The sequence below is a fragment of the Podarcis bocagei genome, assembly GCF_964188305.1.
Source record: "Podarcis bocagei genome assembly, chromosome: 8".
Taxonomy (NCBI): Eukaryota; Metazoa; Chordata; class Lepidosauria; order Squamata; family Lacertidae; genus Podarcis; species Podarcis bocagei.
In genome coordinates this window covers 32,396,960-32,414,690 of record NC_138133.1, presented here as the reverse complement: position 1 = coordinate 32,414,690, position 17,731 = coordinate 32,396,960, and the positions used below count along the sequence as shown (strand labels likewise).

The 17,731-nt window shown below is 41.1% G+C and overlaps 1 protein-coding gene and 1 long non-coding RNA gene across 8 annotated transcripts in view; one reads left to right on the top strand and one right to left on the bottom strand.

Annotated features, from left to right (window-relative positions):
• Positions 1 to 16,634, top strand: part of LOC308593936 — a 95,731-nt gene extending 79,097 nt beyond the window's left edge. The window contains exons 4-5 of one of the 4 annotated variants that reach the window (XR_014011106.1): positions 1,405 to 1,548; positions 16,504 to 16,634. This is a non-coding gene — a long non-coding RNA (uncharacterized lncRNA). Of the gene's footprint in view, positions 1 to 1,404; positions 1,549 to 4,859; positions 5,930 to 8,967; positions 11,173 to 11,937; positions 14,987 to 16,503 lie in introns of those variants that run through there. The other 3 variants (XR_014011107.1, XR_014011108.1, XR_014011109.1) reach the window with 3 other exon arrangements.
• The window catches only part of CDKAL1 (CDKAL1 threonylcarbamoyladenosine tRNA methylthiotransferase), a 239,059-nt gene that overhangs the window by 12,366 nt on the left and 208,962 nt on the right, over positions 1 to 17,731 (bottom strand). For all 4 annotated transcript variants that reach the window (XM_081206418.1, XM_081206417.1, XM_081206419.1 and 1 more), the window contains 2 exons: positions 5,936 to 6,019; positions 4,492 to 4,656 (listed from right to left, as the gene is read on the bottom strand). In XM_081206418.1, the coding sequence (XP_081062544.1) occupies positions 4,492 to 4,656; positions 5,936 to 6,019 (249 nt within the window). The remainder of the gene's footprint in view (positions 1 to 4,491; positions 4,657 to 5,935; positions 6,020 to 17,731) is intronic.

The window sequence follows — 17,731 nt, the reverse complement described above, 5'->3', positions numbered from 1 at the left end:
TTTATAATGAACAGCACTATATCATGTTTTGGGTGAGTGAAATTCTTTTCCTGGGGATCATCCTTACTCTCAAGAGAAGCCTAAATGGAAAACTGTTGATGACTATTTGACACAATTGGCTGGAAACAACTGACATTTTAAAAAAAATGGTGAAAAAGAGTAACTATGTTTCAGTTCTTTCTGCTGTGCAACCTGGGGGAAATGTATGAAATGTTGACTTTATTCCTTTTGATATTATTGGCAGTTAACCATCTAACATTTCTAAACTTCAGTTCTAACCAGCAAAATCTCATTTTTGAGCGAAACACTTTATACTCTTGAATCAAAACAGACAAAATTCACTTAAACTCTAACTCTGTGGGTAATACATCTATAATTTTGTTTCCTTAACCATCCTAGAGGACATTGTTTTAGTCACTCTCAGGTTAAGTAAAGCATTTCATTGTCGGGAGAATGAAAAGAAGCTTCCCAATTTGTGCTAGACTTTGGACTTGCTCCTGGATGAGGATGCTGATCTAGCCTGTGTAGCAGAAACCTAATTAGGGAAGGAAGGAGAGGTCAAATTGACACAATTATACCCACCAGGTTACACATGCAGCAGGAGGTAGGAACCAGGGGTAGGGAGGCAGAGTTGTACGGAGCTATTGGAAGTCCATCCGCCTATCAAGATACACTTTCAAGTGACCTCCTGGTTTAGAGTGTGTGAACCTTGGGTAACAGACAGGATTGGGATTCTAATGATTTTATTTATTTGTTTGTTTATTTATTAATTATGTTTAATATATTGTTTTCCATCAAAGTGTTTTGCATAATTATGTATTTATTTGATGTGTTTAGATGCCACCCACCATTTGTCTCCTTGCCCGAGCTAGGTGAGGCACTCTTGGGGGGTGGTATTGGTTTCCCCCAGATTACATGAAGCTGATGGGAGAGGTCATGCTGACAGCCAACTCTATCTCTCCATTTCAATTGGTGCCAAGAAGGCTGTAGATATACTGGGGTGGGGACAATGATGGATACGGGCTAAAACCTGAGGCTTCATCTATAGAAGGCAGAGATGCTGACTTTCAGTAGACAAACTGGTCCAGGAGAGGATGTACAACCGGTTCTGGATCCAGATTGCAACTTGGGAGCTACTATTAGATCTGACAGTGCAGATCTTGCTGGCAACTGTAGCTAAAATGTGTGTTTGCTCAATTTAGACAGATGCATGAACTGCTTACTTTCCTGGAGAAGCCAGAGCTGGCCAGTTACATACACATGCCTTACTTAACAGAGCATTTTACTGAAACATACCTACACAAAACTGCCAGTAACTGTGGTTCATGCAAAACGTGGCAGCCAGAATGCTTTCAGGTTTCTACTTTCTGGATATTACACTCATCTTCTTGTATCTGTTTTCAGGCCCAATTCAAGGTGCTGGGTGCTACCCTGTAAAGCCCTAAATGGCTTTGGGCCAGAATATCTGAAAGACTGTCTTCTCCTGCAAGAACCTGCCTGTCAGTTATGGTCATCACCAGAGCCCTTGATCCTTGTTCTACTTTAAAGGTACGTGTGACTAACAGTAACATGGCCTTCTTAGTGGCATCATCTCAATCGTGAAACTCTCTCCCAAGTAGGCCTGGGCAAAGTATCGATACATAGTCCAGGATTGGTATGAGGGCCAGACTGTGATGGCTGCTTCACCTGGCGTTATACTGCAGGTGAAACTGCCTCTGCTGAGTGCCTCTGCCACCAGCGCCCAAAGCGCGAGGGAGAAACAAGCTGTAGTCGGGCACTGGCGGCAGAGGGACTCAGGAGCAGCAGCAGTTTCACCCGCAATATACTGCCGGGTGAAGAGGCCACCACCTCTGGCCCCAAACCGCTGAGGGAGGAACAAGCTACCGTATTTTTTGCTCCACAAGACACACCTAGTTTTTAGAGAGGGAAAGCAAGAAAAAAACCCCCCGTATTTTTTGCCCTATAGGACGCACCGTCCCATAAGGCGCACCGAGTGTTTTTTGGGGGGAAATAAAGGGGAAAAAATTATTTCCCCCCCAGGCGCGGGGCTGGGGCGGGGGAAGCCCGAGCTTCCCCCGACCCCAGCCCCCAAACAGGCAGCTCTCTGCAAGCCGTGGGAGCCCAGTGGCTCCCGCTGCTTGCTGAGAGGTCCGCGGAGCTCGGCGCGCGCAGGCTTCAGCATGCAGGCAACTCTCCGCAAGTAGCGGGAGTGCTCTTGCTGCTTGCGGAGAGGTCCGCGAAGCCTGGAGAGCAGAGGGGTCGGTGCGCACCGACCCCTCTCGCTCTCCAGGCTTCAGTGAAAGCCTGCATTCGCCCCATAGGACGCACACACATTTCCCCTTCATTTTTGGAGGGAAAAAAGTGCGTCCTATAGGGCGAAAAATACGGTATTCTGCAGTGCATGTAAGCTGCTCTCGCTTTTCTTGCTTTAAAGCAAGCAAAGCAAGAGCCGCTTACATGACTTCTGTCCCGCTTTGCGCAGCTCTCATTTTGCTTGCCCATCCCACCTCTCTGTAAAAGAGGAGGGGGAGACACTGGGACAGGTGCTTTGCTTGCTTTACAGCGAGGTGGGATGGGCAAGCAAAGTGAGAGCTGCACAAAGCAGGACAGAAGCCATGTAAGCAGCTCTCGCTTTGCTTGCTCCCGTCCGTCCCTCCTCCTGGTTCGCTGTGAAGCCAGCAGAGCAAGAGCGATAGCTGCGCAGCGGCTCTTGTTCTGCTGGCTTCCCAGCAAAGCAGGATGAGGGAGGAAGGGAGCCCTTACACAGAGCCCCTTCCGTCCCTCATCCCGCTTCGCTGGGAAGCCAGCAGAGCAAGCTGCGTGCTATTGCTGAAGCCAGCAGAGCAAGAGCAATAGCTGCACAGAGGCTCTTGCTCTGCTGGCTTCCCAGCGAGCGACGGACGGGAGCCATGGCTCCAGCTGCAGAGGCATCCCTCAGCACGCGACTGCAGCGGTAGCCAAGGGATCCCTCTGCCGCCCAGTGCATTCACTCCATAAGAGACACAGACATTTCCCCTTGCTTTTTAGGAGGAAAAAAGTGCATCTTATGGAGTGAAAAATACGGTACACTGGCAGGGACCAAGGTAGCTTGTTCCTCCCTTGGCTGCCTGCTCATCAACCAAGAAGTGCAATAGAGCCCCCACCTTTCCTCCAGCTTGCATGAGCCGGAGTTGGGCTGGGGGCTCCTTTAAACTTTTCTGTTCAGGGCATGCGGCTGTCTGCCCTTCAGTGGAGAGATTGGGCTCCCTCAGCTGGGGGGAGGGATTCCTGCCCCCCAGCCAAGCAGCTGGCCAGCAGCTAGCTGCATAGGTCCCAGCCCGCAAGGTGCAAGCGCCTCAGCTCCCACAGTGAGAGGGCTAAGGCCAATGCGGCTTGTTTCAATATTGTGATGTATCGCCAGATTGTGATGTTTGATACATCACAATGTTGAAAACCTAACATTGCCTAACACTACTCCCAAGATCATGAAAGTATTAAAATCAAGGCACAAGAATTACAGATCACTGGCCCAAATCCCCTCTGTGTTTGACACAGACTATATGCTTTAGTGCTCCCCATAGAAGGTGTAACACCATTAAAACCACCAAGTTTCACTGGAAGTTTATTTACTATTTGTTGTCTGTGGTAAACCATGACAATGAAAGCCAAAACTTAAGGGATAATTTAAGAATAAAACTATAAAAGATAATATTATTTGATGAAGAATTCAGGCAGAACTGGTTCATCGTAATAACTACATGGAGTGTGTTACAGTTAAATGCAAAGCAAATCCAAGAAAAATTAATTCCAGCAATGCAGCTATTTTGAGTGCAATAGTATTTCAGGCATATTACAGGAACGTGGATTGTGAACAAAATATAACATGCAAAAACCATAAGCAGCACCTACTATTTTTACATATACCGTATTGGCCCGAATATAAGTCACACCCGAATATAAGCCACACCTTGAAAATTCAGGGGGGGGGGGAAGAAAAAAAAGACAACACCTGAATATAAGCCGCTCCCTTAAAATTCTGCAGACACTCACACCTGTTCCATTTTACCATATGTCTGTTTCAGCAGCGATATCGTAAAAACCAATTTTTGTAAGGTTGCAAATTTAAGCTGCATTTTGGAGAAAAAGTGAGGCTTATATTCACGCCAATATGGTAGTTGCAGAAATTTCTCATGGAACCACCTCAGACTGGCAGCATTCTTGTCTGATGATTCAACTGGATCATAGCAAGATAATCCTTTATAATCTTCTCCCAAGGACTGTTAAAAGTTGTCCTCCTAACTATTTTCCCCATTTTATATCATAGAAATAAAAAAGCTAAATTAGAGATGCTTCTACAATGGACAAATTCCACATTACCCAGAACAATTCACTTTAAATTCAGGTTGTAATTTGTTTTAAAAGGTTAGAGCTTCATTCACATCTAAAAAGCCTTCACATTCACTTTTTTTTTTTTTTGCTAGAGTAGCAAAGGCTGACATGTATTTTACTCACCTCTGTTAAACCAGACACCTCTCCTTTGGCTAATGGCCTAGTGATGGACGGGGTGAACACTCTGGCATCCGACACGGGGCTCCCCCTCATAAAGTGCTTCCCTGCTTCAAAAATGTTCACTTCTACCATTTTACCCATGAACTCAGGGTTCTTTGGCACAAGTACCTTTAAAACAACAACAATAATAAAAACTTGCTTAAATGGAACACTTTAAAGTACTCAAGTTTGACATGTAGACGTGGGGAGGGGGGAAGTAAATACAAAATCTGCAAATCACAATTACTAATGCATGTTACTGTAAAATTTGGTAACAGGTAGACCTACCTTAACAAAAACATATGCAACATCAGATCTACTTTTTCTTTCAGGTTCTCTGATGTATATCCTCAGGATTTGAATAGATGTATTCAAATTAATTTACTATCAGGAAATTTTAAACAGTTCTGCTTTGTAATTACATTCTTAACCAAATAAGCATTCAGGACAAACAAATTGTTACATGTTTTATTGTGATATACATTGAGGTTTTCTTTCATCTCACATAGGTTCCAGATATCAAAATATTGTTATAAGCATGTAGCTTTGCATACAACTGAAAACCAGGTGCCGATGATTTCTGTCCAACAGAATTTTAAAGGGATAGAAGCCATATAAATGAGGATACACAAGGGTACCTCCATAGCAGTGTTTTTGAAGGAGGTAATGTCAGTAAATAGATTACATTGATGAATTACCATATTTTTCGCTCCATAGGACGCACTTTTCCCCTCTTAAAAACTAAGGGGAAAAGTCTGTGCGTCCTATGGAGTGAATGCAGGGGGAGAGGCGGGCAGGAAAAGCCCCCAAGAGCCGCACACAAGCTTCGCGCAGCTCTTGAGGGCTTTTCCCCAGGAGGGAGAAGGGACCACCGCTCCCCAACCTGTTCTGGGGGCTGGGGTCAGGGGAAGCTCGGGCTTCTCCCGCCCCAGCCCCGCGGCTAAAAAGGAGAAGCCTGAAGCTCCCGGAGCACAGCACGAACTGCCGCTGCACTCCGGGGGCTTCAGGCAGCTATCCGCAAGCCTTTGGAGAGCAGTGGGAGTTCTCGCTGCGCTCAGAAGGCTTACGGATAGCCGCCTGAAGAGCGGGAGTGGTCAGTGCACACCGATCCCTCTTGCTCTCTAAGCTTTGCTTTGCTGGAGAGGCGCTGCACAGTTTTCCCTCTCTGCGCAGCACCCCTTCAGCGAAGCGGGAGGAGAAATTGAAGGGGCTCTGTTTCTCCTGCCACTTCGCTGGAGGGGTGCTGAGCAGAGGGGGAGAATTTTTTTCCCCTGTTCTCCCCCTCCTATGGTCCGGTGCATCCTATAGAGCGAAAAATACGGTAATCTTTATATGATTGTTAAAATGAGGGAAAGAAAGACATTCTCTCTCCTGCTGCCTCCCCCACCAGTCCAAGAAAAAGATTTACCTGCTCGTAGAATCGATTATGAGCAACATAAAACTTGGAATCAAATGATTCTTCTGTCACAAGAACATTTTGTTTCTCCCCAATCTGTAAAGTAAAAAAGTCAACAGGTGAAGCCATAAATATACCTCTAAAGAAAGGAGGAATTAAGAAACTTTCTCTTACAAAGAACCACATCAGTTTATCTGTAAGGCAGATAATAAACTTATTATTACTAGGGAACTCATTTGAACTCATAACTTATTTTTCCTTGTCAAAACCTTTCAGTGTGAAACTCAAAAGAGATCCCCAGAAGTGCATCATATATAAACACATGCATGTTTCATGTGCATCTCCACAGCACAAAACATGGATCTTTAGACCATGGGTATCTTTACCATTGGGGCATAGTAAAGCAAATGCCTCAGGCAACAGATGTTGTGGGGCAGTGGCAGCAGCAGCCCCTATGTTTAAAGACAGTGTTGTATATATGCTACATCCCGCTAGCCTACTAACACCAGCCTGCTGCCCTGAGGTGTGATGGAGGTTGCTGTTCCATCACCAATGTTACTATCCAATCACCAGAATTGAAGCAAGATTCAGCTATTAGCCCAGCCTGCTTCTGTCCAATAAATGAGATGACATCACTCTGCCTTTTGTTTTATTATTATTAATTTAATTTAATGCGTATACTGTACAAGCAAATACTTGCATATGCTGTTTTAGAGAATACATAACCATATAATTTTTTGTATTTTGTGCATAGCTGTACAATATGTGTGTAGTGACTGTAATGCTGCATATACAAATCCTATGTTCTCCCCCTCTTACTTCTTTAACAAAATAGGACTGAGCTAGGCAGCAGATGTACACAGTGCAAGCCTCCATTTTTTCAACTGTTTCCCTGCCTGGCTTGAGGCTGGAGAAGCAGGAAGGATTAAACAGAAGTCAAAGAAAGCAGGGCTTGAATAGCATCTAGTTAGCATAACAAAAGGAAGTGCCTCAGTTATTCAGCATTGGGCAATGCATCTCATTAAATACAAGTGAAAGAACAATTATTTAGGCCCCCTATGAATACTGTTTGGCACTGAGATATATATCAGAGAGAAATAGCAGGGCCATTCTGCTGGGAGAGTTTCTGCTTTCCCAGCCCAGCAATCCTGCTTGAGGGTAAATAGCCCACTTCCATTACTGTGCACCTGCATCTGACTGCTTCATTTTGATTTGGTTCCCTGCTGTGAAAATGTCGCTTCTTCAAGCACATACAAGCCCTGAAATGCAGTTCATATGAAAATTATATTCAGAGATGTCAGCAGTGACCTAAAAATGACAACCAAGGCCTCAGACTATCTGCTTTATTTTAAATTCTGTAATGTTTTACTGATTTCCACTCCCTTTCTGTCGCTTCTTTTTTCTACAATAGCATAATAAACTAAGCTATAATGCTGGAAGTTATAGAAAACTGTATTTTGATTTAAGATTAAACAAGTGTAAATATATATAATTTCATTCTTTATGCGTCCCAAAGATTGCCTCTTTTGATTGTCTTTTCCAAAAATATGGCCAAATAATCAAAGGACTCAGAACACAGGAATTACTATGGAAACCTGCTCTAATTACTTATAATTTGCCAACTTCAATGTCCATAATTACCACTAAGCATCACAGTACACGTTTTGAAAATTACTTTAGTATAATAAAGGAAAATATACCAAATGCATATTCCATTACCACTTCTAGAAATATAAGCATAATTAATATAAACCTCAACATAATAATTCACAACTAAAATAATCTTCAAACCTAAGTGTACAGTGGTGCCTCACAAGACGAAATTAATCCGTTCCGCGAGTCTCTTCATCTAGCGGTTTTTTCGTCTTGCGAAGCAACCCGATTAGCGGATTAGCGCTATTAGCGGATTAGCAGCTATTAAAGGCTTAGCGGCTATTAAAGGCTTAGCGGATTAGCGGCTAAAAGGCGCTTAGCGGCTTAGAAAAAGGGGGGGGGGAAGCGAAAAAGAAATCGGAACACTTGCAAGACGTTTTCGTCTTGCAAAGCAAGCCCATAGGGAAAATCGTCTTGCGAAGCAGCTCAAAAACAGAAAACCCTTTCGTCTAGCGGGTTTTCCGTCTTGCGAGGCATTCGTCTTGCGGGGCACCACTGTATTTAATTTTCAGATATATCATACATATGTACATAAGTCACTATATTGTTACACGCCACCCCACTCTCATAGCGGTGTGAGATTCCAGGGGTTCCAGACACTCAGCCAGGGTTCATGTTTTATTTTGAAAATGAGGCACAGCAGAGACTGGGCTGTCTTTAGGATATATGGCCTATTTACACACATATACAACCTGAGCCTAAGATGGACAGGTTCACTGCATCAATATCCCCAAAGAGTCAGCTGCAACCTTGGATTCAAACAGACACCCGACATTGTGCTCCACCTCTCTGACTTTTCTGCTTGCCTCCTTTACCAGCTTGCAACCTGTTTCCTTCTAGGTCACATCACAGCCTACCATCAACTCTAAACGCTGGCTATCTCAGAGCAGGAGGAGCGGCCCCAACCAATTGTCATCTGGCACAAAGCCCCCTGGCTTTGGCTTTCTTAAGGGTCCATTATCTTTCTTTTGTTCTTTTAATGGCCCAGCTCCCAGGTGATCTCCTGAACACAGAAAGCTGGGTCCAAGGATTAGGAATCTGGCATCCAGTTTAGCTCCCCAAGTGCTGATTAAATTCTAACACCTCCTGGACCCAGGACTTTCCATTGTGGGCTTACTGTATTTTCCCACTCACAGGCACTTAGAAGATGCTGATGCTGCTTTTGCACTCCAGCTATGGAGTACACAAAAGAACAATATCCATTATGGACTTCTCTTGCATAAATATAATCATTTCAGGGCCATGCAGCTCCAATTCAATGTTGTGCGTCTCTTATTCACTTCAGTTGGATAAAATCTCAAAACTTCAGTTGGATAAAATAGTCATCATTCTCAGAAAGGCCCAGTTTGAGAATAAATAGCATTTTCTTTTCGGTTTGCATTATTTTACAGTGAGACCAACTTTCCCCTTTTGGAGAAAGATGTTATCTTTCAGGATGCATCTGTCTGACATTTTCACTGTCAAGCTTAGAGGAAGAAAAAGGTAAAACGATGCCTAGAATACTACTCAGTTTTTATCTATCAATATTGATCAAGATATAGGAAACATTTGTTTCCTGGCACTTCTGCTAAACGTCTAAATTAGAGGATCAGATTAAAGTACTGCTGGGCAGATTAATGGAACACCATCACTGTCATTATAATATGCAGGATGAATTTCTGTAAGATAGTACACAGATTATGCAATTATTAGACAACTGAATTTAAAGACTTCCATTTTGCTAGTGAGCTCTGCAGAACACAACACTTCAATATAATGAAAATGCCATTCATACACCAAAACAAAATGGCCCAATTCACTAGCAAGCTAAAGACAATGAAAGTGATTGCATAGGAGGAAAAACAGAAAGACTCGGACTCCTTTTATATAATTGGATAGAGCAAGGTGCTCATGGAATGCCTCTTGAATATCAAACAGTGGTTTTCAAAAGAGAACTACAGTGATTGTGGGGGAAATCAAATGCAATTGATAGCACTGATTCAAATTTTAAGTTTTGGATGCTCCAATTTAGTTTTCTTAATTAAGGGAGCAATTTTAACCCTACTTACCTGGGAGTAAGCCCCACTGAATTCAAGTAGCTGTGATTACAATTGCACTGTTAATAAGTTTATGTTGTAATCAAAAGTAGGAAAGAACAGATAGGCCATGTATACATATGATGAAACATGCTTTCTTAATTAAGAACTGGGGAAAGCCCGTCACAAATTGGTAGTCCACAAATTGGCGGGTCCACTATAGGTACCAATAAGTCCCTACGGCTCCATAGTGTCTCCAGTGTGACTTACTCCCTGAGTTGTGAATATGTGCCATTTGCACCAGTGTGAGGAACCATGTATGAACAAATTTCAAGGCGTTTCTCTAATGGAGAATTATACTGAATACAGTGGTTGTGTGAACCAAAGTTGATTCCATTTTCCATGAAAGATGAAGGAGAAATGAAATTCAGTCTGCATTTAAAGGCAAATTTACTTAACACTTTCTGAAACAATACGTGAAATAAAACACAGCCTTCCACTGACATTTGCACTTCCCTGAATTTTACAATGCAGTTCTGCGGCCCATTAATGTGTATGAAATGTGTATGAAATGTGTATGTTTGGGGAAATGTGCATGTAAATGCATATATGAGGGAAAATAAAATGTAAAACTACATTGTACTGGGAAAAAGTATGTCTAAATAATGTGTATATCTGGCAAAAATACATACAAAATGTATGGATTAAGAGAAATTTACACTAAAATGCTGATGAATCTTCGTGAGAACTTAAAAAAAGTGAACTGATGTGGAAATGTGAAAACTGAACTTAACATTTGTAAAAAATGAAAAACTAAGAGAAATCAAAATTGACATATTCACTCATCCCTATTCTCTGCTCCCAGATGTACAATATACTCATCCCCTTCAAAAGGGTGATGATTCTGTTTTTAAAATAAAGCATATCTTGACCTTTGAAAGAAAAGGGCAGAAGTTATGTCACCAAAATTAACATTTTTTTCCCTGTACAGGAGGGTTTTTATGATCCCAGTAAGGAAATTATCACAAAGAATATCTGAATTCCAAAAACATTAATATAGTTGGAGATGATTAATGTTGATAGAGATATGGTAATTCTGGACTATTATTTTAAAGAAAGCTCATAATGATATTTTTTTAAAAAAATGGAATTTCCTCTTTTCCAACTTAAAGATGCCTGAACAATTTATGCTTTTAGAACCTCTTCCTTTCCTTTTTGAGGCTTGCTTCCTGCCCTGAATTCTTTCCTAATTGTGTCTGCCTGTCTTTCTGTCAATCTTCCCTCGTGTTCCTGTACCTGGCTTACTTTTGCCCTGACATATATATAATTTTGTTTTATTTTTTTTCTTAATTAATAAAAATAATAAATACACATCATGGGCATGGTGGGTATACAAAAGAGAGAGAAATGCATAAATATATATTTTGCTATATAAATATATGTGTGTGTGTGTGTAAATCAAACATAGTTATGAAAAAATAAAGAAAGAGCATTAAGGAAAATATTAAGGGGAAATACAAATGGGGTAATTCATGGATGAGGAAAACAAAGAGGAAATGGCTACTTCTAATGAAACTGCATGAAATGGATGCAAGCTTACAAATATGCCAAAATGTGCCACCAAGGGTTCAAACACATGGATTATGGAAAGCCTCTAAGGTAAACAACAACAACAACAACAACAAAACACCCTGCTGCACAACACTAAAAAGAGACAATGCTAGTGAAGGAGAACTCTTTCTTCACCACCACAACTATAGACAGAAAGCTCTAACCCATGTGCAATCCAGTTCAGCACAGGTTTCCCTCCATTTCTGTTCAAGCCACCTTCCCTTCTTGTTTCATTGCCCTCAATTTATGGATATGGGCATACAGAAGGGGAAAAAGCAGAATGCAGCAATAATGGACATGAGGCAAGTTCACAATGTATTATCTTAAGTATGTTGTGGTAGCTAGAAAGCGAAGCGCTCCAGCATAAATATACCCACTTCTTACGTTGCAGTGTATTATTACAATGATACTGGAATTCAAACATAAACCTGCTGCATTTTTTACACACAGATGCTGGCAAAAAGTAATCTGTGCAACACTGTAGCTGCGGACAGGAATCTTGCATAAAAACACACAACAGTTTTCACCTACTGTTACTTTTCAACAACATTTATGTTCTCAAAATGGGATTTCAGCATCAATTTGTGGCTTGTCAAAATCACACAAGCTCCTGTGGTGGTGGGAAGAAGGAAAGCAGTATGGCATACAAAAAAATTACCTTTGGGTACTGAAAAATAAAGCAAGAATTGTATTTCTAATACTTGTTGTACAGGTTCCTCTCTCTCATTCTTTTAGTGCTTTTGAAGAAGCAACAGCGTCCCTTGCCTAGCACCTCATTCTCCCAACACCAGTGGATATGATCAACTTCACTATCTCCTCCCCAACTTCGTATTTCTAAAAAAATGCAAACAAAACACCAGGAGAATGGATAACAATATGGGACTCCACCACTTGGTTCTTGTACACTACTCTCTTTGAATCCTCTGTCTTCATAACATAGCTTAACAACACTAGACTATTTTGCAGGGCTAATGTAAGCCATTCTCTTGCTTCTCCCACCCAACTGGCAAATTTGGAATAAGAGCAATGGCCTTCATTCCCATTAGCCTTGATAGGGCAATTTAAAAATCATTTACATAAAATAAAATCCAACTTAGAAAGAGCAAAGTCCAGTCTTAGCTGCTACGTTTTGTTTGTAGAGAGATATAGTCATGTCCAATCATGACAATATTAAAAAAACATGTCTTTAAAATGAACCAGGAGATCCTTTATTCAGACAGCAAGTGTGTCACTCTTGACTTCTTTTTCCTTCTAAGGATATCACTGCTTCCCTAGAGGTCAATCGTAGTTAAGGCTTCTTTCACAGGACAGTGGAAAGTTGCAGTGGGGTTGTTGCTCACAAAATGATTGAGCAGAATACCTACCACCTGCACATTTCCCCTCATCTCTCTGCTTCAGTAAGAACTGGATAGTTTTTCTTTTTCTTTAAGGAGAAATTGGAAACCAGACCAGCTAATGGTCAAAACAAGCAGTGGATGGTGTGGCTAGAATTGGGCCAACTGGCCCATATAGCAGCCTAGGTGTAAGAAATAAGGGGGACGACACGACACACAGACTTTTTGAAACCAGGGCCCCTATTAAGTCTCTAACCTGCTTGCAAGATAAACCTGGAATTCCAGATGCTTTGGGGTTGAATCCAACTTGCTGAAGCTTTTACTACATGTCAGCAGGGAGCAGAATTTCAATCATTATTTTCTTCAATATTATGCTGTACTGTAAGATTAAATTAATGACTTTAGATATGCGTTTTAGGACTGCCAATATAATCCTACTTAAGGCAAACTAAGCAACTTATAAATGATTAGAAGAAGAGTCATTATATTGCCATGCTCACAACTGGCACAACTTTCTTAAGTCCCCACTTATTTTCAGAAGTAATAGCTTGAACACTTGACCCAGGAAAATGTGGTATATAGTGGGGACGTGGAAAGAAGCAGACAAGTAAAACAGATTTGAAACAAGCAATTGATTTTTCCTTGAAATTCTGATTAAAAAGGGTTTGCTTTTGGTTTGTTTAATCGAGAGAGAGAGAGAAAGAGAGAGAAAGGCCCAAAAGGAATGTATTAGCCATGTGTCACCTTTCCCTCTGAGTAAAGAGTTAGTTAAAGTGAAGGAAGCTGACGAAATAACCTCTGACATGCTGAATAGATACATTAAGTATAGGAAATCTGGCTAGACTCAGTGACTGGCCCAAGGTCAACCAATGAACTTCATGGCTAATCAGGGATGTAAATCCAGCCAACATCTAATATGTTAACCAATACCTTTGCTAACACACTATTCTATGACTGTCAACTGATTCTAACAGCCCATCCCTGGGGTCATGGTTATGGGGGCTGCCAGGATGAGCTCTTGAACGTTTACTACACCACAAGGGTTGCATGACAGTGGTGGGCAGAGTTAGAGCTAAAACTGGGCAAGGTGAAAGCTGCCCCTCTCGCCTTCCATCAATTCCATTCTCTCTCTTTCTCTTTCTCTCTTCCTTTATCCTCCCCATTCCTTCCCCTCTTTTCTCTCTCTTCCTTTGCAATTAGGCTTGGCTTTTTTTAAAAGTTCCAATTAACACCACTGAAAGCTTTTGGGAAGAGGGCTTTAGAGTGTGTAGGGACTAGAGAATTAATATTATCCTAACTGTGATCATCACCACCGGAGCATGCCCAAGCAACAATTAGGCTAAAAATAAGGTTCCATTTGGCATGAATGCAAGCTTTTAAAAAGCCCAATTCCTGCACTGGCATGGGGTAAGGAGGGGAGGCAGCAGGGCAGGTAAGAGACTTCCACACCCAACCCATGGGCTTTATGTTCTCCCTTGTTCTATTGCATCAAAGCTTTGTGTCCTTCTGGCTGATTGAAATCTTTCATATAAATAGGAAATATACAAATAAACCATGATTAAGACCCAAAGGGGAAGAGGGATTTATTTCCAGCAACAAATTGCTGAAGGGATGGGAAGAGACTGCCAGAGCCGAGATCTGCATTACTGGAGTGATGATCAGATACGGCAGGCCTTAGAACTGTTTTCTTTAGAAAGAATGTGTGACACAAGATATACATAATTGTATCTGCTCAGTCTGTCAGAATTCTATTTTTTTGGGGGGGGGGGAGGGTAAATGTTATGCATTGGTAGTTTGTACTAATCAATACCAGCTGACAACAGTGTGTTTCCCTTCCAGGCAAAAACTTATTTCACTATAACAAACGTTCTTTAAATTAACTAAATAGGGTTGTATCATGGCTCTTTCATAGAAAATAAGCTGAAATTATGTAATGGAACACAATCTCACTATTTCTTCAGCCATGTTCTGAAAGCACTCACATAATAACATATCCACCTGCTGTAGAATATGAAATATGAAAAACCATTGTACTATGAAACAGGATTAGGATTTTAAGAGGAAAATAAACTGTATATTGTCTCTTTTTTCTATGAACAGTTATACCTTTGTAAGCCAATTCTCAGAAAAACTATAGCATCTTTTTTATATAAGTGCAATACTATTTTCTTGAGATTTGTAGATCGCAATTAAATTGATTCAATCTGTTTGGCTCAATTGTTTCAGTTTTCCAGAGGCTGAAAACTTTCTTTTCAACAACTGCTGTGTGCTGAAATAGGCCTAAACTAGTGGCTTCGTCCAGTATGCATCATAACTGTCAAGTTTGCCAATAAATTAGATTCTTTTTCAGCTGTTCTAAAAACTTCATTGCAGTTGATCTGTCTAGTCTAGTTTCTCCCTTGCAGAGCAGAAATCAGAACAGATGTTGCATTTGTGAATATAGTATTCTCTCTCTCTGCATTGAAATATAAAAATCAATCAATCAATCAATCAATCAATCAGATGTGGGGGTACATGAAAGTTGCCACCTTGTTGAATAAACTAGTTGGCTTCCACTCAGCCACAAAGTAGGTCATCTAGATGTCAACAAAATTATGTACACTAGCTAAAATACTACTGAACAGCAATTAACTTTCGTGGTTCTTTATTGCCAAGCTGCTTGAAGTCAACAGACTTCAAAAGCAGTTTAAGGGATTTGTTCAAAAATAACTAGAAGAACCTGGAGATATGTCTAGATCTGTCCTATGGATCACAGCCAATGTATTTTGCAAAAAATAATATTGCAAAGTAGAAATCATTACACAGCTATCATTCTATTTTTCCCTTCCTTAGAAAAAAAGCCTATTAATCTGAATAGTTACGTAAGAATAGTAACTTACAAAAATATATTCCTAGTCAGGAGACTGATTTTAAATTATTTGTTCAGCTATTATGAAACCTGATCTAACTCTATATACACACTGATGTAATGCAGTAAATATGAAAGCCTGAAGTAGTTAAATGAGCTCATTCAAAAAAGGCCACATATTTTCTATTTTTATTGGAAATTATACTGATCACTTACAGCTTTAAAAATGTTGCTTTTGAGGTTCTGAGCAGATACTGAGAAAGATGTCATACGTTGTATGGTTTTCATGATATGGACTGAAAATAAAAATATTTATGTCCTGTCAGAGCAACATACCTACAGTAGACTCAACTAATGAGTCCAAACATTTCACCAATGATAGATTTACACAACTAGGGCTATGGCTAAACTGTGGGAGTTCCACATTATGTTCTGCACACCTTTGGATTATACTGATCACGGTGGCCTTTCCAAATATTTATAATCCTCCATGCTGACCTTGACACCACTCTTGGAGCAGCATGGATGTAGCCAGAACACCATGCTGTCCAGCTGAATAGGGTTAGTTTCAGTGGGTGCAGCCTGAGTCAGTACTTGGACAGATATAAGTAACTACCTGCATACTTTGCCATCTCACTATTGATGACTGATGGGATGGATCAAGAAGTTTATTAATGTCTCCTTGAGAGAGAAAGAGTATTCCCAGCTATCCTGAAGAATCAAGAAGGCTCCACTCCTTTGGTCTCTTTCCTGAGATTGTTCTGGTGTCAAAAACCAGGCCTGAAGACAGATTGAAATGGATCTAGATAACCCACCAATCATTTAAGCACCTTGTACAAGGTTCTCAGCTGTCCAGAGAGGACAACCTTCTTGGACAAAAGAGCTTGGTTCAGTACTGCAATACAAAGATAAAGTATTACTTGGGGCTGTAAGACAGACTGAAATGGAGAACGGGTCACTGGAGATTTAAAACCTCACTTCCACGAGTGTGGTACTTAGATTGGGTAAACTTTAACATTTACAGGTATTAATTTAAAATTGCAGATTTGGAATTGTGATCAATTTCAGTTATCCAAGAGGCAGTCAAGGGAAGATGACACTTTCTTTGTCTGAATTTAGTTCACCAGGCCCAGAAATTGGAGAACTAATCTATAATCTATGGGAGCTGATGATGACAACTGCTGCAAAAGGAAACAGATACGTTCCTTTTTCTACAAGGCAGCATCTTCCTTGGTAATTAGTAGATTTGGGTAAGATTAAAGTGAGCTGCTCAGTATGACATAACTACACTCTTAATAAAATAGCCTGCTGCTGGGAGGCAACACTGTAATATTGTAAAATCACTTGGCAGAACCACTGAAATGTTCATTTGACTCGGGGAGCGATCAAACAACAATGAACAGCCAAACAGAACTCAAAATGGTTTCGTATAAATCTGAGCACCACTATGGCATAGCTTATCTGAAAAAAAGTGTAATTGCAGCATTAACTTCTCAGAACAATATTATTTCGGGAGATAACAGTTTTTGGAAACGAAACCACAGAGTGAACGTATGGTAAAAGTCTTTTGCAAAAAAACACCAGATGTTCTATTGGCTCCAGCGCATCAAGCTGCTGGAGATTTCACTTTGGTGGGAGGGGAGAGAGTGAGCATGTGGCTGTGCTCCAAATGTGCTTGTGTTTGGCTGTGGTACATGCACGTGAACACACTTGTGGTGTGTGCATGGCACCCACAACAGTTTCTCTGGTTTGCAAGTGTGCCAAGGGCCCAAAAGGGTTGGCACCCCGGTTTACTCACAAAATTAAAGTGGGACCCAGAGCAGAGGGTCGAGTTCAAGATTGCCCCGAATGAAACTCAGACACCAAACTCTCCATAAATATAAGCTTGATCTAAGGAAGGCTGCAAAAGCAGACAGCAGGAATCAGATAGAAGTCTGACATCCACACAAAACGGGTCACGGTCCTGAGGCGTCATTTCCATAAATTGTCTCTAATACTGAAACATGTGGAAGAGCAAATTAGGAAATGAGCGCAAGAGAAAACAAGCTGGATAGGTCAGAAGCATTTTGAAGCCTTTTGGTTTGGAGTTGGTCTTTTTTACTGCTGATACAATGTATACTTTTGTTCCATGCAGGAAACAACTCTTGCTGCCTGGCTTTTTAGTCTCTCCCTGCAAATCACTTCTGTACTTTGCCTCGTGGCTTTACTGTTTAATCACAATCTTTGGTATATTCTGGGAACTAGTAATTAATTAATTTATAACCCGCCCTTCCTCCCAAAGGAGCCAAGGGCAGCAAACACACAAGCAATAAAAGAATTAAAACATCCAAAAACAATTCCAATACAG